The following is a 24,447-nucleotide window of genomic DNA, read 5'->3' as shown; positions in this document are numbered from 1 at the left end:
TCTACAAGTCTACTTAAGGTGGAGAATCACTCTCATCAACTAGAAGATCCCTCCCTCTTTCATAAGAAAGCTCACAACTCACAAGGCTTACACCAAATTTTTTTACAAGGCTTGTGATTGTAAAGTTTTTAAAAGACATAAATTTAAAGTATATCAAATAAATAAATTAAATGAGTCTTTCTTAGTAGTCTTGTTTTTAAACTTGACCGTGTTGGAACTTCATGACATTTGTTGTTTTTGGTCTTCTAAAATATCTTGAAACTTCACATTGGTCTTTTTCAAAATTCTTTTCTTTTTCTCTCTTAGTTCAATCACATTTTCATTATCCATACTGCTTGCCATAATTGTTCAAGTTAATTGTTACAGAGAAAACCCAAATTTAGAGAGAATTCCTCTCACCTATCACCTACCTGTATGAATCGCTTTTAGTTGAAACACTAGCTTATTTGATGGCTAGGTTAGGGACCTCTCTCCATTTTAATGTTAGGTCTTCTATAAATTCCTTCCATTAAGGAGTTAGTAATTTGTAGTTTTTTTTTTTTGAAAAAGTCATTTGTAGTTATTTGATGTGACTTTTTTCCATCCCAATCTTAATAGGACAAGTATTTATTTATCAATCATAATATAAAATAAAAATATATAACTACAAAATAATTGATTATTAGAATACATCCTATGACCCACATGCCACTTAAATAATAAGTGATAGTCATTGTAATATGGCAATAATATTATTCATGTCATCTAGTTGTAGTTGTGAAATAAACGCACTCAAAAAGTCCCATCATTGCAACAATACTCTCATAACACTCAGTACTTTCATCCATATATTACAATGCACAAACTTTCTAAGTGAATGCTTTATAAGTCATTATGTCAATGTAAATGACCTTCCACTTAGCTATTTGGACCCTCTAGATAAAAATGCATACATATAGGTGCAAAAATTAAATAAATAAAAAATCGTGTATTTTTCTTCTTTAAGAACAACCAAATTTATGTCCAAAACATAGAACCACTAGAGAGAAATTAGACACTAATAAGTCACGTGTCCAAATGACTTCCATATTGCTTTGCCAGCAAATTTTTAATCATGGAATCAACAATAATTAACTCAATAGTTATACACTCAATTATCATAGAAAATCTTGTAAAGGCTTCAGTACATAATCTACCCCCTTAAAACATACCCATAATGCTTCTTTTATAACTTCATAGTATATAGGATGCCTTATGTAACAACTCAAATCACTTGTAGCAGGTGCAATATCATCTACATATAAGACTGGGAAAATATAATTGCTGCCACTAACCTTAAGGTGATATATAGTATCAGAGCATATAATATATTTATTGCTTGACGTTTGTTAGTAGCAATAAGTCATTGTATGGGTTGAAGCAAGAATCTCGACAATGGTTCTCCAAATTCTCATCCACTATTTTGAGGTTCACTAAGATTGCAGGGACCTTCATTGCTAATAACAATCCTCAAGCAATAACTGCCTTAAAATCTTTTTAGTCTGCTCTGATACCATATCAAAAAATAGAGAGTGATAAATAAACTTCTTAGTATTATTGATGTGTGTTAATTACATCAATTTTTATATATATCTTTCTCAAAAAAAAAAGAAAAAAAGAAAAGCATTCTTATATATACAAGAGGTAGCCTAAGAAAATATGATTAATAATCAAGAAAATTCTAACTAATTATAAATCACATGTGGAAAATATAAAAACATGTGGGAAGATAAGGAAAAGGTGTAGAGAAAATTACAATCTACAAAATGCAAAAACTAATCTAACAATGCAAATTCTGATAAGAACTTCTCTCTCAAACAAAATTTAGAGAACAATAAAGTTTGAAGGAAGCTCTAATATCACATCGTAAGAAAAATTCATACAGAATAAAAATAGTGGGATAGTGGAACATTTGTTCAGCCATAATTGTTCAAGTGCTTGAAGAACAAACCCAAATTTAGAGAGACTTCTTCTTATCTCTATTTTAATGTAAGTCCTTTATAAACTTCTGCCATCAAGGGATTAGTTATTGACACTTATTTAATATGACTTTTCACAAATAATTGTTCACCACAATTGTTCCTAATAGGATGAATCATGGATCTTATCACTCATCATGATTCATGACTGAGCATGAATCTCCAAATAGAGATATGGCAACAAAATGACTGAGCAAGAAACAAAAAAAATTATTTAGATGATTTTTATCTCCTTGAAGTGCACCCCAAGGGACCAGCATTGTTGATGTTCACTTTTACAGCTTCGGTGAGAAGACATTCCTCATTGGAGGAAATAAGTGGACTAGCATAGGGCTTTGAGTTTGTAGGGGTTTTCTTTGATCAACCTCTAATCTTAAGGAGAAAAGGGATTCTTGGGAAAGATACCTACATAAAGAAATTACGCAAGTACTGGGACCCCAATAAAAAAAAAAAAAAAAGTTTCCTATACTGTAACACATGCAAGCAAGATCTAGGATGAGTAAGGCAGGGGGAGGGGAAAATGTAAGAGTAGTCTAACATTGATCATTTGGAATGACCAAAAATAACAAGCTGTTTACATATTTATGTCAGTCACAAAATTTATATACAGCAGATTTATATAATTATTTCAACATAATTGCTGCTACAGCATAAGCATGGAAAAGTACTGCTCGAATTCTTGATCAATGGTTGGTTTCCTAGTGTCTGATTGAGCATCTGCATTCAAAAAACGAAATTATTTCTCCACACCCTAAAAGGTATAATACAGATCCTTTATGCAACAAATTACATATAAATACTAGCAGACATGACTGACAGGAAGAAGAGGGGATGGTATGAACCCCCATACAAATGCACATCACAGGCATGATCACATATATTGAGCTCCAAGCCACACAAATACACTTCCTGTTGAATCCTAAATTACCTTGGTTTACGTTCCATCTTCCAGATGAAAGAATATACGTATTTGGGTTAGCCCCATTGGAGTAGAGAGTATCTTCGATACGTTCTCCATATTCCAAGCAATTGTAATCTGCATCATAGTTACCAAATTCTAGGAGGTCATCCTCTGCATTCTGAAATGATTGTAATCCATCGCGATGGGAAGGAGGATTCCCTCCACTCAGAAATGCTACTTTGTCTTTTCTGGAACCAAAAGAGTAATACTTACCACAATTGCTCGGACAATTAACAGATGAAGTGGATGGCCCATCAGATAGATGCGTGTTTGCATACTCTGGTTGAAGTCTAGCTTCATCATATGTAGACATGGCAGAATCCGAGTCTTCAGCAAAGCTATTGCTACCTTCCCCTGATTCAGGTTCTGACTCATTGTTGACCATGGTTGCTCCCCCTGTTTTCCTGTTGATTATGTTTGTACATAAGCTCTCTGCTTTAGGAATTTTTTCAAACACAGTGACATCTTCAGAAGCAAAGCTGTGATCCCAGCACCCATGCTTTGGTATGGGTAATTCCAATTGCTCCGCATGTAATTTTCTTTTCTTGTTGAAGCTAATAACGTTATTCTTGAAAGCTTTGTTGACTTGGAAGCTGAAGATTGATAAGCAAGTATTAAAAAGGATAACAAGAGGCCTGTGCTGAAAGCTATATGTAGCAATAATTTAGTCAAGAAAAAATAGGCAATGCACATAATATAACTCACTTTAGTCTTCACAAGATCAAGATAGAAGAGAGAAATTGACGCTTGGTTTGTTCTTCATTGACATGCTTATCCCAATCTTAGGTTTGGAAACTAGACCAGAAACCCATGCTAGATAACATTTAGGAAACAATCACTATATGTGAACCCAATCACACTGGCCTAGAATTAGTGATGCTCTTTGTTGCAAAAGGAGGAGAAATTTTCAACAACAAAAAAAACACACAAAGTATATAAATAACGTGAGGCCTTTAGTTATAAGCACCAGTAAACTCATCGGTAAATAAATGCAGGACACTAATACAAAATTTAAAGAGTATTAATTTGAACCAAATACAGAATCAGAAAAATTATCTTCAGTTCGTGCGGAAGAACCCTGATAAACTATCATTTGTCCCAAAAGCTTAAAGCCATTAGGAAAGGGTTAATTGAATTGCTTAATCGTTATTCTAACGCTTCCCTTTATGTGTAGACTCAAAACTCATACATACCTATTCTGATAGTCCCTTGTTGTTTAGTTAAAATTTAATCCCACATATACAGTCCTATTGAGTTTTGACAAGGTATCAATTGATAAGCATCATAGTTTGTTGATCAAAATAGGTTTTACTTATAGGAAATGTGAAACGGTCTGAGCACATGGCATAGAGTCAACCATATAAATTCTTTTTATGAACTAAGTGCAAGGAGTAATGGCATAGCAAGTAGTGGATCCAACAAAGAGATCTATTAATCCCTACTCATAATTGCACACAAATATTCTGCATTAAACACAACCCAAGACAAGATACACTCCTAATTTACTTACTTTCAGCTGATTTTCCACAATAAGTACACATATAAACAAGCTGGAATCGAATCATATAGGTTCATTAACTCAAAAATAAGCACTACCTTCAACAAATAATAACCAAAAAAAACAAAAACCCAAAAGAAAAAACCTGTTAATCTCAGATGGGTTCTCGTTATATTCATTCATCTCGACCCAGAACTATAGGAGCTAGTCTCTGAAACCCAGAACTGTAGGAACAGTTTTCTCTTCCAGGATATCCCAGAATAAAATAACTTTCTTTCGGTGAGTGAGAGTGTCTCTCTCACTCTTTGTTTCTTTCTTGTCTTCTTCTTCTTATCTTTGGCATGTGAAACTATAAGCTGCTACAGAGCGCGTGTGATCACCAGCATCGTAGCATAAAAGGCTATTTATGTTTCTTTATGGGATCGTTATGACTTATGAATAATGAAGTCAAATTTTTACTTGGTTCGGTCGTGGAACTGAGAAACATTGTTTGTAGTACATGTTTGTGGGGGGCGCGTGATAAGTTGATGCTGACTTGGATTGCACCACGTCTCGTCCACGTGATTTTGGCGCGAGGCTCGTTGTTTTGTCGGCCACACGCTATCATTTTTTTAATTTTCGGTTTTTTTTTTTTTGATGCTGTGTTTGGACAGAGGTGAAGGTGGAGGTAGAAAGAAAAGCAGAGCATAATAGATGAGCCAAAAGGGCTGTGATGATTTTATTTGGATATTTTTTACAGAAAAGCTTTTTCAAATTGGGCAACTTTAGATTATCAATTTTGTCGGTAGCTTATCAAATTTAGATTCCCATCCTCTTATATTTTCATTGCCCATTGCATTCTCAACTCAAATTAAGATCATCCTCTACCTTCTTGTTGCCTATTGGCTATTGCATCCTCTACTAGTCTACTTTAAGATCTACTAGAATTATTAGAGCTAACTCTACAGTAAAGTTCTTATCCAACTCATCTTAAAATAATTTTTATTTTGGCAATTTACATTGCAAAATTATCATTTTTGAATTTTGTTATCTTATTAGCCATGCTATTCATTTTCATCTGTAATCTAGTGACATTTGGCATTATATAGGTGACGTGGCTTAAAAGATATTACTTATTGGCACTAAACAGTCAAAATACTAACAAAAATGATTTTTAAAAAAAAAGAATGTAAAATTGAAATCAAACATAAATAGCCTAAATGAAAATTTTGTAATGTAAATGACCAAAATAAAAATAATCCAGTCATTAAGGATAAAAAGCGTACTAAAAGACCAAAATAAAAATCATCTCAGACATTGAGGATAAAAAATGTTTTTTTTTTCTTTTTTTTAAAAGTTAGCAATCACATTTTAAGTATCTATAAAAATTATTGATTAGGTAATAAAATCAATCCACTATAACTGCAATTACATTTTTGGTACAGAACAATCATAAGAAAATATTATCTTTTGAGATAGCTTCATAAGACATCTCTCCCATAATACATGTGAGAGAGATGTCTATTTCTACTTGTCTATTAACTATATAAAAAGAGGCAATGCTTCTACAGTGCCTTTTGGTTTAGTGAGCTATTTTTTTTTGAACAATTGCTACAGTGCCACTTTGGTTTGTTCAAGTGGCACTGTAGCTACAGTAGTTACAACGTTTTTATTTTTATTATTTTTTTCAGTCTTCTATTTGTACTTTTTTTCCTTTTAAATATTTATAAGAACTTGCATATATATTGTTATACTGATACAATATTTTCATAATTATTGAGGTAATTTTTTATAAGTCAAAACAAAATAATAAAATATGAAGCAATGCCTCTATCGTGCCCTTTTGGTTTAGTGAGCCTTTTTTTTTTTTTTTTGAATAGTTGTTACAATGCCACTTTGGTTTGTTCAAGTGGCACTGTAGCTACAGTAGCTACAACATTTTAAAATTTTTTTTTTTCAGTTTTACGTTTGTACTTTTTTTCCTTTTAAATATTTATAAGAATTTGCATATATATTGTTATATTGACACAACAAATTTCATAACATTTTCGCAATTATTGAGGTGTCAATTTCTTATAAGTCAAAATAAAATAATTAAATATGAAACTATGACCAACCACAACTGAAAATAAATGTTTTGTGAAAATGTTATGACACTTGTTGGGTGAATGTGTAAAAGTTACAGCACTTTTAGTTTGCTTAATATGTACTGTTCATCGTTGTTATTGTTTTTTTTTTTAAATTTTTTTTTATAGGATCTTTATATGTTTACTTTATAAACAGTATTTTTGGTTTAGTCAGTTGTCTCTTTCCTTTTTTTTATTTCTTCAAGTTCACCAACTTTGGTTTGAGCTTTTTTTTTTTTTTTTTTCCTTTTCCTTTTAAAGGATCTTTAAATGTTTACTTTCTATTTGTAATGTAAGCTTACATTGTATACACACAAAACGTAACAAATATTATATACATTTGCAAAAAAATATATACATATACAAATTTTACAAATGTGTGCAACATTTACCAATTTTTATGTGTTTACCATATAAATTTACATTGTAAGTGCAATGTATATTTCTATATATATAGAGTGAATGGGAAAAGTTACAGTAATTTCGCTACAGTAGTTTTGGTTTGTTCAATTTTCATTATTTTGCTAGCTGTTTTTTTTTTTTTTGAATGCATAAAGTTGTAGTATATTTGCTATATTATTTTTGGTTTGTCTAATTCACGCTGTTTCACATTATAATAGAATATTAACACCACAAATTGTCACAATATTTTCACAATTATTAAGATGTTAATTCATTATAGGTCAAAATAAAATAATAAAATATCATACTATAACCAGTTACAACTAAAAATAAAAGTATTGTGAAAAAGAAGTGTTATATCTACAATAATTTTCACAATATTTTCATAACATATCAAATATGATAAATTGTTATTGGTTCTAATTTAAACTTACCAATGAAACTACTTTTTTGCCCACCAATAACAACTTGTAGTAACCTACTACTTATGATTTGTTGTGAAAATGTCATGGACATAACATTTTTTGTGTGAAAAATGTTAAGACATCTTGATGTTGTAACAATATTTTCAAAACTGCTAAGTTGTCAATTCTTTACAAGTTAAAATTAAATATAACAAAATTATAAAGGTAATATAAAAATGTTGCATCATTCTGTTGTATTTTTAGAAATTTTTTGTTGGTTAAACAACTTTGTTAAGCCAAAATTCACTATTCCATGTATAATTTTCTTGGGTTAACTTTTTGTATATTTTTTTTACACACTATTTTAAGTAAAAGTGCATAGTTTTACACACAAAAACTTAGAAAAAAAAAAAAACATTTTTCATCCTTTATGTTTGAGGTAGTTTACAATTCTTCCTTAAACTTTAAAATCAAGCAATTTTTCCCTTAATATTTTGTAAAAGAGCCAATATGTCATATTGTTATTCTCTCAGTTAAACTCTAATGAAAGCTTATGATTCTTAAAATATTTTATTGTGTAATGTCTAAATTACTCATTCTAAATTTTAACATCCTAAATTTATTTTTTTTTACGTATTTTGAGTTTTAAATGATAAAAATTCTTAAAAAGTTAGAATGATGATATTAGGTGTTCTATTTGTTATCTAAAAACGTTGATTTTCTAGGTTTAAATTTTCAAAACTTATAATTTATCTAATGAAAAATTCGATGGCACATGCCTTTTGTTATCTTTTTTTTTTTTAATTTTAAATTTCTTAGCAAAACTCAATTGTTTATTGTTGGAAGATAATGATATTTGTTATCATTCTTAAAATTTTTTAAAGAGTAGATATATTGTCTTTAGCAAGTAGGTACTAAAAAACTATTATAGTTAAATAAATATTTATATGTTAAATAGCTACCCTAACTTTGTGGTTGATCAAAATTCTTAAACGAATGAGATTAACTTTTTGTGACATAATTATCAAAATTCTTAAAATTAATGTCTTTTTTGATTAATGTAAATCTATATATACTTTAAAAATCAAATGATTCATATCTTTGTTTTGTAATACAAACAAAATCTGAAATTGACCTCAATTCTTGTCATTTTTTGGTTTTGTTATGAAAAAGCAAAAGTTGTTTTAGTGAGAGACCAAATTTAGTGAGCAAAAAATCATCATTTCACGTGACTTGGCTTTTTTTGGGGGGGGGGGGGGGGAGGGAGAGAGAGAGAGAGAGAGAGAGGGGGTCTAATAATCACCATTCATGCCGGTTTGCTTTGAGCTTGTTTTCATTTTTATTTTTAAAAAAGATTTATACGTGATGATAGATTATATTGGTTTTAGGAGTTGTTATACATACTCAATAAATTATCATGATATTTTTACAATTATTGAGGTGTCAGTTTCTTTCAAGTCAAACTAAAATATAATAAACTATCAAACCGAGACTAAGTTAACTGAAAATAAAGCTCTTGTGAAAATATAATGACATTTTAGTGTTGTTACAATATTTTTTACAATTAGGCACAAGTTGCATATAAATCAAAATAAAATTAAAAATAAATAAATTACTGTAAGTGCACAATTGCACCTGGCCCCAAGAACAGTTACGGGCTCAGGCCCAATGAGCCTTAAACAATATGATTTGTAGAGCGTGGGCTTGAAACCCAGGTTAGAAGTGTTTGAGGATTAAATGACAAGCCAAAGACGGTAAACACTTGAAAACAACAATGAATACTGTAAATCAACCTGCTCGGACGTAAGCTGAGAACTGTTCTTATATTATTTCTCTCTCTTGTTTCTCTTTCTTTTAGGTTACCAAGAAAAGGGTCCCCATTTCTGTTCTAAGTTGCTCCTTAAATACTCCTCTTTTTGATACTTTGTACACGTGTTGCCCCTACTCCCCCTTAGCCTAGATATATCTTTTCTCAGTTCCTTTGAATAGTAACCAGAAGTTTCCCTTCCACTGTTCAGGTGTCATTTTCCCATTAATGCGGCCAGGGTGGTAGGTGCAGGGTCTTTAATGTGGAGGTGACAGCCTTTATCTTTGGTATCTCTCTAACATCGGTGCTTCTGGGACATTCAAGGGCTTCCCCCCTTTAACCATCGGTCTTGACCGTGTCATTCCCTAACCTTTATCATGAAGTCTCGGGTTCTCTGGTGTCCGTCCGAAGATAAAATCACCCTCGGCTGGATCCTCGGATCCTCAGAGTATGGGCCGACCCGTAGTACTGACAAGTCCTAAACCCAAAAGCAGGTCGGCCTTCCTTAGCATGGTCCAACGGCCCATATTCCCATCAGAGTCTTTTTACTCCCCACAATAACCCCTCAAAACACTAATTTTCAACGTCCGAGGAGAAAAATAGGGTTTTGACCTGACGAGAACTTACTCCACATACTCTGTGAATGATTGCTCGTGTGGAAACCGTTTCACGTCCCAGAAGATGCCACTTGGCGGTTTAATTTTCAAAAACGCGCCCATTTATTGCTGTAAGTTACACTTTGTCCCCCACGTTCAACGGAGAAATGGGTATCCAACGGTCCTCGTTACTCCACGAAAATTTGGGCGGGATAAACATAATTTCGAGGCCGCTTTTCCGCACATCGTGACGCTTCGGGAACCTGCGCCTTTATTTAATTTCCCAGGGGCTAATCCCATCAAAACATCAGCAATCATACTTTACCTGCAGAAAACCGTGGAAATTTGCACACCTTTATCTTTGTAAGTTCTTGCTCTCTATATTCTTAACCTTTCCTCCTCGGTCCTTGTCCTCGGCTGTCACTATAAGCATTCTCCCTCTTAGAGTTTAATCTTTCGTTCCTCTGTAATGGGGAGATTCAAGTGTCTAGTTGATACCGCCACTGGGATGGAAGGCTTTAAGGCCAAGTACCGTATTCCCAGCGATGTAGGTCTAGAATATTGTCCTGCAGAAGCCGTCGCCGATTCTAGGAAAGAGGGAGAGGTTATCATCCCAATGATAGCCTTTATAGAGGGCGGGATGACCCTCCCGATGAAACCTGTAACTAGGGAGTACCTTCGCAACCACCGGTTGTGTCCCGATCAGTGCCTCCCAAACGTTTTTAGAGTTTTGGGTAGCGTCGATGCTCTAAACGAGCAAATGGGTCTAAACCTCTCCTGGCATGATGTCGTTTTTTTGTACAAGTCCCGCAAACTCTCCAATGTAGGTTACTACATTAAGTCCCGTTCTAGTGTCGTTAGGTTAATCTCCTGTATGCCCAAATCCAACAAAGGCATGAAGGACGACCACCTGATCGTCTCTGGGAACTGGCACGACGACCTCCACTGCCCAGTTGAGTGAGGGGACCTAGGTGCGATGCCATAGGATTAATCTCCCCACAACACAACTTCCCCTAACACACAAGAAAATGAGTATTCACAATTACTTAAACTTATTACATATCTGTGCGAATCTGATCAGGCTTGTCTGTTTTGACGTCTTTTTTGCAGATAAGCAACACGTGCGCCCACGCTTAAGCCACTGCAACGTAGCGGATCTTAACCGAGTACTGCGCTCCGAAGTGTTTGTCAGTGAGGACCTACAACTCAGAGCTGCTCATCTGATTCTAGGGTATTATCCCATCTCCTCGGACTTCCAGGAGATAGAAAACGCTATAATCGCAGGTGACCGAAGGCGAAGAAAAATAAACGTAGCCCGGCGCAACTTTTTGGACGACCGCGATCTCCCCGACGCCCCTCACACCGTGTTGTTCAACCAGCCCATAGCGGCAGTTCCCCTCACCGTACATTCTCAGGGCATTTCCATCCCGGAGGAGCGAGTGTCCTCTTCCAACACTTTGGACGAGGAGATAGAACAATTCCAGTTCGAGGGCTCTCCTCGACCTCGCGAAAACCCATTTGTTATCCTCTCCGACGAGGAGGAAGAAGAAGAAGCCGAGGCCTCAGGGATTGTAGGTCTAGTGATAGCGCGTCCAGACAATAGTTCAACCGAAGAAGAAATGGACACGCTTAAGGATCTCATGTCCGACAGAGGTGCCAGGGTGGCAAAGAAGGGTGCGAGGGGGTCCCAAGCTCGTCCTACCTTGCCACCACCTCCTCCTCCTCCAGCCGACACTAAGCCTCCTACCGACGATCCTAAGAAGAAGAGGAAGGTGGACGCTGAGGTGGCTGGTGGGGAGAAGGCAAAGAAAATAAAGCAGCAACTGCCGCTGGCCCAGCAGCAGAAGCCAGATAAACGCAAAGGGCGCGCCCGCTCGGTTGAGAGTGGGGAGATCAGAGAAGTGGCTGAGGTGCGACGAGCGCCAACCGTTTGGTCTCCTAACCTAAGGCTAGACGACGCCCCTATTCCCTGCCACTCCAGCATCAGAGCAGCGCAACAAGGCCACGCCCACCACTTAGCCGAGGTGCTTAAGCGGTCTCTTCTGTTGCCCAAGGACATGGAGTCTTTGGAGAAGATGGGCCATCCGCAGCTATTCCTCTCGTTAAAAAGGAGTTTAGCTCTGGTAAGCTCCAATTGCACACTCTTGTTTTCTATACTTATTTATAAGTATTTCATTGCCTTTAACCTTCGTAACCCTTTTTCAGTCCATCCAAGAAGTTTTTGCGGCCGAGAGGTTCGTGGAGGACTCTCGAAAGCGTGCTGGGATGGAGCAGGAGTTAAGACAAGAAGCAGAAAAGTCTCTAGGCCAGGCCCTGGCAGAGAAATGAAGGCTCACTTCACAGCTGGCCGATCTGAAGAGAGAGAGAGACGGCGACAAGGCCAGCTTGAAGACAATGGAGAGTCAGGTGGAGGCGCAGCGTAAACTCTTCCGTCAAAAGGAGGACGAGCTTACCGAAATCCAACAGGCACACTCCGATCTTGAAAAAGAGCTTGTGCTGGCTAAAGAGGAAGCTCATGCCCACAAGCACGCCATGGAGGCCGCGAAGAAGGCCAGTTATCAGGAGGGGGTCATCAAAACCCAAGAGGAGCTGACAGAAGCTTTCACGGCCTTGTGCCGTGAATACTGTCAGCAAGTCTGGGGAGAGGCCATGAATATGGCAGGGGTTCCCCAAGTTTCTGAATTGAGGAAGCCCGAAAATATTTGGCTTCCCCTAGACATTCAAGAAATTGAAGACCCTCCTGCCCCTGCCTCTCCTACTCTTCCTCCGGTGGTTCAAGAGCTTGTTCCTACTCCTACAGAACCTGAAGGTTCCCATAAAGAGGAAGACAAGCGTGATGATGCCGAGAAGGAGGAGACCCCAAGCCTAGAGCCCCTCATGCCTTCAACAAACAAAGGGAAACAAGCCTTATCAACCTTTGAAATAGATTTGAAGAGTACTAAGGATGGCAGTAGCTCCCATCAAGCTCCTTTTCCCTAGCTTAGGGCCCAGTCTATGAATTTTTATATATCTCTTTTTTGTATATGCTTAATGAAAAACGTTTTATTCGGTCTTCATTATTACTGCCTTTACTTTACTTTATTTTCTTTATGTTTGCCATGAAAGTTCGTAATAACAAGTAGTTACAGGGAATGTCACTCCACCATGCAAACCATCATGACTTCAAAAATTATCATATAACTTTAGATATTAAAGCGTGTCACCGTGCAAATAACTTACATAAAAATCAAACCTTTATAACCTGAACAGATTTGACACTTTTAAAAATAAAGAACCAAAGATCTAATTTTAACAAATGGAGAAGTAATACTTTCCTTAATATGTGTGATAAGGGCAAGGACACCAACAAGATTTGTGTTCTGAGAACTGTACTTGGACAAGTTCTTGTTTGGTTATTGAGGGTCATAACTTCAAACGTTAAATTTCCCAAAGTAGGAGGTCCGAGGACCCGACATAACTGAGGTTCTGTTTAACAATTGATAAGATATCAATCTCCTCAAGGTTTGTGGTCTGAGGACTACACTTAACCAAGTTTCTGTTTGATTCTTAAGAATAGTAACTTCAAATGTTAGTTTCCCCAAAGTAGGAGGTCTGAAGACCCGGCATAACTAAGATTCTGTTTAACAAATGACAAGATATCAATTTCTACAAGGTTTGTGGTCCGAGGACTGCACTTAACCAAGTTTCTGTTTGATTCTTAAAGATAGTAACTTCAAATGTTAATTTCCCCAAAGTAGGAGGTCCGAAGACCCGGCATAACTAAGGTTCTATTTAACAAATGACAAGACATCGATTTCCACAAGGTTTGTGGTCCGAGGACTACACTTAACCAAGTTTTTGTTTGATTCTTAAGAATAGTAACTTCAAATGTTAATTTCCCCAAAGTAGGAGGTCCGAGGACCCGGCATAACTAAGGTTCTGTTTAACAAATGACAAGACATCAATTTCCACAAGGTTTGTGGTCCGAGGATTACACTTAACCAAGTGTCTGTTTGATTCTTAAGAATAGTAACTTCAAATGTTAATTTCCCCAAAGTAGGAGGTCCGAGGACCCGGCATAACTAAGGTTCTGTTTAACAAATGACAAGACATCAATTTCCACAAGGTTTGTGGTCCGAGGACTACACTTAACCAAGTTTTTGTTTGATTCTTAAGAATAGTAACTTCAAATGTTAATTTCCCCAAAGTAGGAGGTCCGAAGACCCGGCATAACTAAGGTTCTGTTTAACAAATGACAAGACATCAATTTCCACAAGGTTTGTGGTCCGAGGACTACACTTAACCAAGTGTCTGTTTGATTCTTAAGAATAGTAACTTCAAATGTTAATTTCCCCAAAGTAGGAGGTCCGAGGACCCGGCATAACTAAGGTTCTGTTTAACAAATGACAAGACATCAATTTCCACAAGGTTTGTGGTCCGAGGACTGCACTTAACCAAATTTCTGTTTGATTCTTAAGAATAGTAACTTCAAATGTTAATTTCCCCAAAGTAGGAGGTCCGAGGACCCGGCATAACTAAGGTTCTGTTTAACAAATGACAAGACATCAATTTCCACAAGGTTTGTGGTCCGAGGACTACACTTAACCAAGTTTATGTTTGATTCTTAAGAATAGTAACTTCAAATGTTAATTTCCCCAAAGTAGGAGGTCCGAGGACCCGGCATAACTAAGGTTCTGTTTAACAAATGACAAGACATCAATTTCCACAAGGTTTGTGGTCCGAGGATTGCACTTAACCAAGTTTCTGTTTGATTCTTAAGAATAGTAACTGCATGTGTCAGAGGTAGTCATAACTTTGAAATGTTCACTGATAAGAGCACATTTTATTAATAATAATATCTTCTAAGATTATTTACATTCCATGGGCGTGGTACAATTCTTTCATCTAGGTCAGCTAGCCGATATGACCCTATGCCTGCTACTGAAACAATGCGGTAGGGGCCTTCCTTGTTGGGTCCTAACTTACCCCAAGCTGGGTTCTTAGAGGTGCCCACAACTTTTCTTAGTACGAGATCACCAGGTGCAAGTGGCCTTAGCCCCATGGTGGACGCCAATTGTAAGTGCACAATTGCACCTGGCCCCAAGAACAGTTACGGACTTAGGCCCAATGAGCCTTAAACAATATGATTTGTAGAGCGTGGGCTTAAAACTCAGGTTAGAAGTGTTTGAGGATTAAATGACAAGCCAAAGATGATAAACACTTGAAAACAACAAAGAATACTGTAAATCAACCTGCTCGGACGTAAGCCGAAAACTGTTATTATATTATTTCTCTCTCTTGTTTCTCTTTCTTTTTGGTTACAAAGAAAAGGGTCTCTATTTCTGTTCTAAGTTGCTCCTTAAATACTCCTCTTTTTGATACTTTGTACACGTGTTGCCCCTACTCCCCCTTAGCCTAGATATTTCTTTCCTCAGTGCCTTTGAATAGTAACCAGAAGTTTCCCTTCCACTATTCAGGTGTCATTTCTCCATTAATGTGGCCAGGGTGGTAGGTGCAGGGTCTTTAATGTGGAGGTGACAGCCTTTATCTTTGGTATCTCTCTAACATCGGTGCTTCTGGGACATTCAAGGGCTTCCCCCCTTTAACCATCGGTCTTGACCGTGTCATTCCCTAACCTTTATCATGAAGTCCCGGGTTCTCTGGTGTCCGTCCGAAGATAAAATCACCCTCGGCTGGATCCTCGGATCCTCAGTGTATGGGCTGACCCGTAATACTGACAAGTCCTAAACCCAAGAGCAGGTCGGCCTTCCTTAGCATGGCCCAACGGCCCATATTCCCATCAGGGTCTTTTTACTCCCCACAATTACCATATCAAGACATACCACAACTTAAAATGAAGTCATTGTAAAATGTGACATTTTGTTATTGTTATAATTTTTTTACAGTGTAAGTTTTTCAAAGCATTCGCATCAATTAATGCAAAATGACATAAGGGCTAATTTTTGCCCAACCAACCCCAAAAGTCACCCACATCAATTTATGCATCTATTGTGCAAAATGCATTTTAGCTATAGTTCTTGTGCAAATATGCACAAGCACTGATGTTGTGCATTCAGTTTTTATTATTTTTTTTCATTTTTTGACAATGATGAAGAAGAGTAGTTGGTGGCTTTGTTGTTGTCACAATATTTTTACAATTGCTGAGGTATTAGACTATTAGTAGTTTATAGATCAAAATAAATTAATAAAATGTTATATCAAGATCCATCACAATTTAAAATAAAGGTATTGTGAAAATGTGACATTTTTTTATTGTCACAATATTTTCATAACTGCTGAGGTGTAAGTTTTTTATAGGTTAAAATAAAATAAAAAAAATTATTAAACTAGAACCCACCACAACTGAAATAAATATATTGTGAAAATGTTGTAACATTTTGTTGTTGTCGCATATTTTCAAAACTACTGAGGTGTAAATTTTTACTTTTTATATGTCAAAAATAAAATAATAAACTATCAAACCGAGATTGACCACAACTAAAATTAAAGTTATGTTTGAAAATATTGACATTTTTTTTATGTCCCTAAACTTTTTTGGTTTAGAAAATTTTGATAAGTGTAAGTGCACAATTGCGTCTGGACCCTGAAACAAACGTGGGCTCAGGCCCAATGAGCCTTAAACAATAAAATTTGTAGAGTGTGGGTTCGCAATCTAGTTTAGTAATGTTCGAAGCTTGACGAATAGGCTATAATGTTACAGTATTTGTAAACAATGGACAAGTAGGGCAAATGAACCTCCTCGGACGTAAGCCGATGATGATTTATATATTATTTCTCTTTTTCTTTTAAAGATTACAATTGTTCCTTTTTTTTGTCTAATCCCCCCTCTTTTCTTTACTCTCTCCCCTCCTTTTATACTTCTTCTTCTTCTTCCTTCTTTATCCACGTGTAACGCAAATTACCCTATTAGACACCTGTCTCATCCACCACCCTCTGATAGTCTTCAAATGATAACAAGAAGGCTAACTTCTACTGTTCAGGGGTCATTTCCCCATTAATGCGGCCAGGGAGGTAGATGCAGGGTCTTTAATGTGGAGGTAGCAGCCTTTTCCTCAGATATTTCTTTCACTCTGTCGCGTCTAGAAAGTATTTAGATCCCCCTCTTAACCCACAGTTCGTCCAGAACACTGCCTTGATCTTTTTGGCGAATCCCAGGGTCTTTGCGGGTCCGTCTGAGGAAAGACTTGTCCTCGGACGAATCCTCGGATTCACGACCTATGGGCTGACCTGCAGCTCTAGAGGCTTTTAGTCTAAAATAAACTAGCGCCCATCAATAAAGCCCAAGGCCCAAATACTTACTTAGGTCCTTTTATTCCCCACAATAAGCATATTTTACTTACAATTTTCTTATGCTAGCTTTTTATTTTATTTTAATAAGTACCAAGATAGTTTTACACAAAAAAACCACTTCCCCCTTTATGTTTGGGATAGTTCACTTATTTATAGGATATTTTATTTGTTATCTAAAGAACACTGATTTAGTAGGTTTTAATTTTCTAAAATTATAATTTTATATAATTCGATGACACCTGACTTTTGTTATCTTGTTCTTTTTTTTCATTTTCTTTTTTAAAATTTATTTATTGCTTAAAAGGGTGTTTATTAAAAACTAAATATGCTAAACACCGTAGTTACATGCATAAAATGCAAGTTAATAAAGAAGGAAGTATAAATTAAGATTTTCGTTGTGGATAGTTGAAAATATTTGATAAAGAGTTTCAATTTTCTCCCTAATATCATTCATTACAAAAATTTAAATATTACGATAATATCTTAGTAAAACACAATTGTTTATTGTTGAAAGATGATATTCGTTATCATTCTTAGAATTTTTTAGTCAAATAGCTTTTAAGAAACTATCATATTAAAATAGATATCCATGTGTTATATAGTTACGCTAAGTATGTAATCAAAATTCTTATATGAATGATATTAGCAATGCATGACATGCATTTTTTTAGTACATGGTTTTATACTTTTTCAAATAGAAACTCTATCCTAAATTTTTTACTTAGGTGGCAGCACGTGCCCCGCACGTGCTATCCAAACTAGTCTTACCCTAAAATCCCTCAATTGACCTCTTGAGTTTGGCAGGAACATGCTATTCTAGAATAGACGAACTAACCATAATCATTCCGTACATCACATGTTTCCTTCAAATCATCAAATGCCATTAACTGACCCTAGCAAAGCGAATCGTGGTCTAGAGAATCAGAGATGGGAATACAGGTGCTATTACCAGTTCTAAAATTTTAGACTGCCACTTGTTCAGTTTTCCATTAGGTAACAATCTAGCTGAACTTTTTTTTGCCCATATTTTTAAAAAAATAAATACAATAACATTTCAACTTATGAATAAACAAACTCAAATAATAATTATATTTGAGAAAAATGAACGCATTGAACTATAATACACCACAAATTTGTTTGCCGTTTGGTAACAAACCAACTGAATAAATAACCTCAAATAAGAATTATGTATTGGGAAAAATGAATGCATTGAAATATAGTACACCACAAATTTGTTTATTTTTTCAAGTTACAAGAATTGCAACTCTACTAACCTAAAAAATAAAAATAAAATTCAATTACAAATCTAGGTTACATTGATACTACTACAATCATTTCGCAGACATAAAACATCTCTACATGAGACTTTGCTTGGCAAACTGGGATTCTGGTTCCCACTTTATATGAACTTTTATCAGCTATGTGCCTCTTAAACTCTGCATTATCCTAAGGTCAACAGGTAAAGGAGAGGAAAAAAAATTGAAAAAAAAAGAACCTGTACGTCTGAATCTGATGATGCAAAGACCAGTTTGGCTTCAGTTATTAACAATGGTCCTCGTACTCAAATCATTCCTGAAAATCACCAAGCATACAGCTTTTACATCTCCTAGAGTGTGGTTATGATCGGTGAGACACAGATCAAGGTTTTTTTTTTTTTTTTTTCTCCTTCCTGAACTATCCAAGCAGGTATTCTACATGCCAGGACACTTCCAAGCAGACCACCCAAGTCGTCAACTCATCATCTCAAGATCAGCACTCACCCACCCTTCACAGTTTAACTGTTAAAAAAAATTTCTGATATTACCAGTGCAATGTCAAAAAATCAATAACCAATCAACTTCCTTTAGATGTTGATGCACCAATAAGATTATCATAGGCAGTCCGGAAGCGAAGGCCAGAATCAATATGTTTTGAAGTGGGGCATACCCAGCTGAGGATATTTGGACCCAAAACCTGAAGCAGTAAAACAAATAGTTAATAAGATGGGTGTGAATGAGAACAGAATGCATACATACAAGCATACAGACAAGAGGCAGTATCCCGCATGTTTTAAGAGTGATGCTGGATACATCCAAAACTTTAGATACATTTTCTACAGATCCGTTGCAGTATCTTGCATCCCAATTTGGACAATGTACACAAAGAAAATTGGGCACAGAGAATCTCCACCCCTTTATGACACAATTCTTCCCCCACCATCACATTGTTACATTTCTATAGATTAGAAGGAGCATAAGTGGGTTGAGGGTCTGTGTGGCTGAGAACTGAAGTAGTCGTAAGCTTAGGATTGATGATGGCATAACCATAATATGTTTAGAAACAATACCCTCTTTAAAAGTCTACGGTAGGTAGTTAAGTTTTATATTTTATATTATGTTTTATTTGGTCATTCTAAAGCCAAGGGTATTTTAGTAATTCTACTATTGTTGGTTATGAGCCCATGGGTTTTATTTTATTAACGAGTCTTTTATGTGTTGACTTTGGGTCAATTCAATTAGGGTTTGGATTACTAGTCTAAATCCTAGTTCTACTGCAAGAAGTTAAGAGTCTTATCGTACCCAAAACAAAAGAAGTTGATAAATAAATATTAAATATTTTGAATTTTGAATATTGAGGCATGTTGGCCTTAGTGTTCTTTGTCTTTTCTTTCTTGCAGTATTGTTCATACTTTAGTACTATTCAGGGGTAATAAACATATATATGTGTGTATTTTATTTTCTTTCTTTCTCTCTTTTCAACCATAAATATATTTTATCTTTTGAACCCTAACCCCTCTTCAAAAAGGTTCTAAACCCAAAATCCACAAATTCTCCTGACCCTATACGCACGACAGGCACACGTAGATAAATTCCTCAATTTGTCCTACACAGCAATGTCGAAGCTTTCCAATTTTCAAGAAGATTCAAGGGCATATTTTAGATTTTTCCTGCAAAAAAGGGGAAGGGGCATGCCAATGAGCTCTAGCTCAAAATGGTACATCTCATACCCTAAGCACAGCATGAAAAGTGCGATTGTGATTCTGGGTTCAAGACCCACCAGATGCGAAACTTACCAATCAAAGAAAAGGGAAGAAAAAGAAAAGGGAGATGGTTCTTACTGTTGTAAGGTTTTCATAGGCACCAAGATCATATGGATGGGTATAGACATTCCCTCCTTTCTCTGCAAGCCACATAGCTCGAACTCCTTCATGGTACTGCAGGAAATGCCAAATAAACAGCGCTCATCAATTATCCATCAAACATAGCAGTTGTGAAACAAACTAATTTGTTGATTTTTTATAACCTCAATTGTGGTCTTGTTATGCAAAATGAGGTAGATATGCCAACCTAAAAGAACGCCCAGTGCCACACATAAGGGGATTAGTAACAGCCCCGAAATGATCTGTAAAATGGGATCAATAAGCAAAATGATTTACATGCTGAGTTGTACTTAAACCAAACAGATTGTATAAATAATAGTATATTACTTGTCAAAAAATAAAAAAAAACAGTATATTACGTATGCAGTTCTGAAAGAGTCTCCACTTTGCAGCTCATCCTTTGGGGGATCAATTGTTAGACTACCCACAAGCAAGACCTGAAAATTTAAGAAGGAAAAAAAAAATAATAAAGAAAGTTATGGTCTTGGAACCTTCTCCATCTGGTGATTACAAAAGGATCAACCAAGTCCAAATAATGAAAAGTGACAACAATAAAGGTTAAGTGCCAGCAGGAAACAAAAGAGTAAAATACAAGCAGGTAAATGCATATCATAACAAGTTAACAACATACAGAAAAGAAGTTTTGAAGCAGAACAGAAACTGTCAAAATCTTGGACATAAATAAATTAAACATACCAGGGAATAGATGCATGCAATAACAGCATACACGACGAAGATGAAGAACACCTTATAGTTTGCATGCCCAACACAATTATTGATCCAAATGCAATGGTGATCCTTTACAATCAGGAGTCAGTACTTTCACACATTAAACAGGACATTTGAGAGAATGCAGGAATAAAAACATAGATCATGCATACCATTCGCAAAACACATCTTTTGCAAACACGGCAATGATGTGCACGGGGAGGCTTATACTGAGAACACTTTTGACAATATCTCAAATCCCCACCCTGCAAAAACAACAACAACAAAGCCTTAGTCTTAAATTTTTGTGGTCAGCTATGAATCCTCAACAAATACTCAAGGTTGGCCACATGTATTTTTTTCCACTATTCTATTCAATCCAAAGTCATATTCCCCATTACTTCCTTAAATGATATGCCATTTTTTACTACTGCTAATGTTATTTTTGGTCTTCCTCTACACCTCCCCCCACACCCACACACACCATGCAAAAACATTCCATAACAAGCCACACTGTAGTATCCCTCAACATATAGATAATTGCTGGAAACATATAAATTTACTAAAGGAACTCTAAAAAATAGAAATTCCACAGAAGCTGGATTCTCTTCATACAACTGAAAAGCATCTGAATATATAAAAGGAATAGACTGCAGCACAACATCTCAGCTGGGCCATATACGAATCTATCAGACTTATGAGACGAATATTCGGCTGCAAGGGTTTCCGTAGGCACAACAAATTTAAGAGATCAATTTAGGAAAAGGGCATATGTTTCCTAAACTGAGGATGCAACATACGAATATGCTACCTATTGAAAGATAACCTTTTAAAAATAAACAATTAGGACTAAAAGAAGGAATGCATCTAGGAATACCAGACCGGTTTAGCGACACTGGAAAGGGAAGGGGGATCTCTTGTACAAAAAAATCGATTAAGGGATTACACCAAACAAGCAAGGGTAGTCCTATATCAGCTGGCATTCTCAGTTACCTGCTTTTTTTACAGGAGGTTATGTGATGCAAATCTTACACTCATATTGGAAGGGACTGAACTCCACAACATATTAGGAGTAGGGGCTTACAGTCCACGCATTAAAGCACTTATTTTGGTGCATCTTTAGAGGTCACAATTTTGAGGGGGAAAAAAAAAACTGGTCTTGGATTGACAAAAATTCTTCATTCAAATATGTGAGACGTAACAAAAATATTGTCCTCTGATTACTATAGTTCGAGCATACACGGTGCAGAGAAATACAATAAAAACTCTTTCCACATGACAAAAATCAGATTTGCTTAATCTTAATGGAAGTTGCTGGGAGCCAGGTTAAGTTAACCAACTTCAGTAGTTGAGATCCAAGTGAAAAAAGTAACATAATGGCCAATGAAATTAATCCATGCTTTTCAGCAATCTGTTTGGAAAAGGAAATGAAAATGGTGGTGTATGACAACAGCTGAAAACGACAATAAAACTACTAAATGTAAGAAACACCTTTCCTTCAAACCCTAACAGCAAATCACCTTGACCCAGATCATGGAAATGCAATAAAATTGTCTTCCTTCCTTTATGCAAGCATAATAGAATTCTGGCATCATTTCAACGGTTTCAAATATTAAGAAATTATAAATCATTTCATCTAGTCATAGAATTGAATGATTGCATTTAAGAACACTATCTATTATGGGGTATTCGGATCACAAAAAAATTGATAGTTGAGGAAGGGTGGATGTGGATTTGAACCTGGACATCTCCGTTGGAAACACCAGAAAGTGTCAATTGAGCTACGAGCTGTTTGAAAATTTGAGATCTTTTGATACAAAGAAGAAACAAATTCACTCATCAAGGCTGTTCCTCCAACATAATTGTATACATTTCATTGCTTATCAATCCTTAAAAGTTTTGTTTTTCTTCCTAACTATAACTCAGTAACAGTAACCAAAAAAAATGAAAACGAATTTCTGCACCCAAAAATAGCATTTCGAGAAACTCATTGTCATAGCAATAAATCAAATCAAATTCCAATTGAGAGAAGAGAGAACCTTGCGCTTGATTTCGTGAATTGGGTTCTCGGGGTCTTCGATATCGGGTGAGTAGGTGGCGGGGACCCGACCCGGATCCGTGAAGACAGAGACGGAGTACGTGAAAACGCACATGAGGGCGATGAAGGTGAAAACGATGGCGTTGAAGACGCCAGGGGAGGACATGAGACCGAACCAGCGTTCTATGAAGATGAAGACTGTGGACAAGTATACGTACAAGATGGCCAAAACGACGACGGTTACCGGTAGAGAGAAGCCGGAGCGATCCCTCATTGTTTTTGGTGGAGAGAGATTGAGGTGTCGGAGCCCACCGGCGTCAAAACGACGGCGTCTCCGGGGGCGGAGGTTTTTTGTATTTAAAAGTTTGCTGAGAAAATGAGAAAGTTTGGAGGTTGGTGATGGTTCTGTGAATCTCTAGATGCTGCCGCTGTATGTCGTTTTACTCGTTTGGCCTTTTCTTTCTTCTCCTTTTACAAAATATACCCTTTATTTTTATTTTGAAGATTTGATCCTTTCATTATAAATTTATAATTAAGCTTTTTTTTGGTTGAGAAGAAGCTAATATGTTAGTATATCCAAATTTCTAAATATATTTTCCTTCTCAAATTTCAAAATATATATTATTTTTTTAAGATACGATTAAATCACGTTTGTTTCATGATGATGAAATGCTTTGAAAATTAATATCAAACTATAGTTTGATATTAATTTTCAATGAATCAATGTCAACAAAATTGTAATGAGAAATAAAAAATTTGGCTCATTGTTTTAACTTTCATAGAATTCAATAGCAACATAAAATTCAAAAGTGAGATTTCATAAATTCTAACAAAAAAGTGCATGCATTATTATTATTATTATAAGTTGTAATCACACATGTACAAACAAAATTGCCCAACTCAAATCAATTGGAACAAGTATAATTTTTGGCTAGAAAGGTTAGGATTTGTATAATTTTATTATTAATGAACAAATATCAATTCATTTATATAAACTATTTCTTGACATGAGAGAATCCAAATTAATGCATTTCACATATATATGTTTTCAAAAAAAAAAAAAATCCTAAAATAAAAAAATATATGTTCAAAAAAAGAAAAAGGAGTCGATCTGACTTGACTCGTTTGCCTCATCTACCCTTCAAACTCTTTAGAAATAGTTATTAATATAAGATATTTTTGAAAAATTTGCGAACATGAAGAGTATAATAAGAAGAAAAAAAATTAGTAATTTAATTGTGATTTTGTCAAAATTCACATAGAATTAAATTAAAAATACTGAGTAATATATTACTGATTAAAGTTGGCTTTTAAACATAAAATATGTTTGCAATGTGATAATTGAAAACCCAATTCTTTTTAAAGAAAAAAAAAATGAAAAAATGAAAAGAAAAAGAAATGCTTCGATGTACTAACCTCACCCATCACCTACCACGCACCTGACCACTATACCCTTGCATCTTGCAACATTCCCTAACAAGCTATCACTATCCACACAGGAT

The 24,447-nt window shown here is 35.6% G+C and overlaps 2 protein-coding genes across 4 annotated transcripts; both read right to left on the bottom strand.

Annotated features, from left to right (window-relative positions):
* Nucleotides 1–2,508: 2,508 nt before the first annotated feature.
* LOC142611377 (protein FAR-RED ELONGATED HYPOCOTYL 1-like) lies at nt 2,509–4,845 on the bottom strand. Of its 2 annotated transcripts, XM_075783491.1 has the most exons (4): nt 4,602–4,845; nt 3,172–3,551; nt 2,926–3,033; nt 2,509–2,714 (listed from the first exon to the last, which is right to left on the bottom strand). In XM_075783491.1, exons 1-4 carry the CDS (start codon nt 4,637–4,639, stop codon nt 2,641–2,643), a joined length of 600 nt encoding a protein of 199 aa, XP_075639606.1. In that variant the 5' UTR covers nt 4,640–4,845; the 3' UTR covers nt 2,509–2,640. The 2 variants fall into 2 exon arrangements, with proteins under 2 accessions (XP_075639606.1, XP_075639605.1); XM_075783490.1 differs by having other exon boundaries at nt 2,926–3,551.
* Nucleotides 4,846–18,228: 13,383 nt separating this feature from the next.
* Nucleotides 18,229–23,395, bottom strand: LOC142611331 (putative protein S-acyltransferase 16). Of its 2 annotated transcripts, none has more exons than XM_075783445.1 (7): nt 22,947–23,395; nt 21,081–21,173; nt 20,896–20,997; nt 20,559–20,636; nt 20,343–20,441; nt 20,158–20,253; nt 18,229–19,013 (listed from the first exon to the last, which is right to left on the bottom strand). In XM_075783445.1, exons 1-7 carry the CDS (start codon nt 23,217–23,219, stop codon nt 18,894–18,896), a joined length of 861 nt encoding a protein of 286 aa, XP_075639560.1. In that variant the 5' UTR covers nt 23,220–23,395; the 3' UTR covers nt 18,229–18,893. The 2 variants fall into 2 exon arrangements, with proteins under 2 accessions (XP_075639560.1, XP_075639561.1); XM_075783446.1 differs by lacking the exon at nt 18,229–19,013 and adding an exon at nt 19,775–19,986 and having other exon boundaries at nt 22,947–23,357.
* Nucleotides 23,396–24,447: the final 1,052 nt, after the last annotated feature.

The sequence above is a fragment of the Castanea sativa genome, chromosome 9 (genome assembly GCF_040712315.1).
Source record: "Castanea sativa cultivar Marrone di Chiusa Pesio chromosome 9, ASM4071231v1".
In the NCBI taxonomy this organism is placed as follows: Eukaryota; Viridiplantae; Streptophyta; class Magnoliopsida; order Fagales; family Fagaceae; genus Castanea; species Castanea sativa.
Note: the sequence above shows the minus strand (reverse complement) of the source record. Positions and strands in the feature narration are given on the sequence as shown.

What these genes read in the sequence shown, in the direction of transcription:
- LOC142611377 (XM_075783490.1), bottom strand. Translation starts at nt 4,639, where the DNA reads ATGAATGAATATAACGAGAACCCATCTGAGATTAACAG. An exon ending in AACCCATCTGAGATTAACAG is followed by an intron (nt 3,552 to 4,601) that starts GTTTTTTCTTTT and finishes ATCAATCTTCAG; the next exon opens with CTTCCAAGTCAACAAAGCTT. An exon ending in AAGATGGAACGTAAACCAAG is followed by an intron (nt 2,715 to 2,925) that starts GTAATTTAGGAT and finishes TTTTGAATGCAG; the next exon opens with ATGCTCAATCAGACACTAGG.
- LOC142611331 (XM_075783445.1), bottom strand. Translation starts at nt 23,219, where the DNA reads ATGAGGGATCGCTCCGGCTTCTCTCTACCGGTAACCGTCGTCGTTTTG. An exon ending in AAAGATGTGTTTTGCGAATG is followed by an intron (nt 20,998 to 21,080) that starts GTATGCATGATC and finishes CTGATTGTAAAG; the next exon opens with GATCACCATTGCATTTGGAT. An exon ending in ACTCTTTCAGAACTGCATAC is followed by an intron (nt 20,442 to 20,558) that starts GTAATATACTGT and finishes CCCATTTTACAG; the next exon opens with ATCATTTCGGGGCTGTTACT.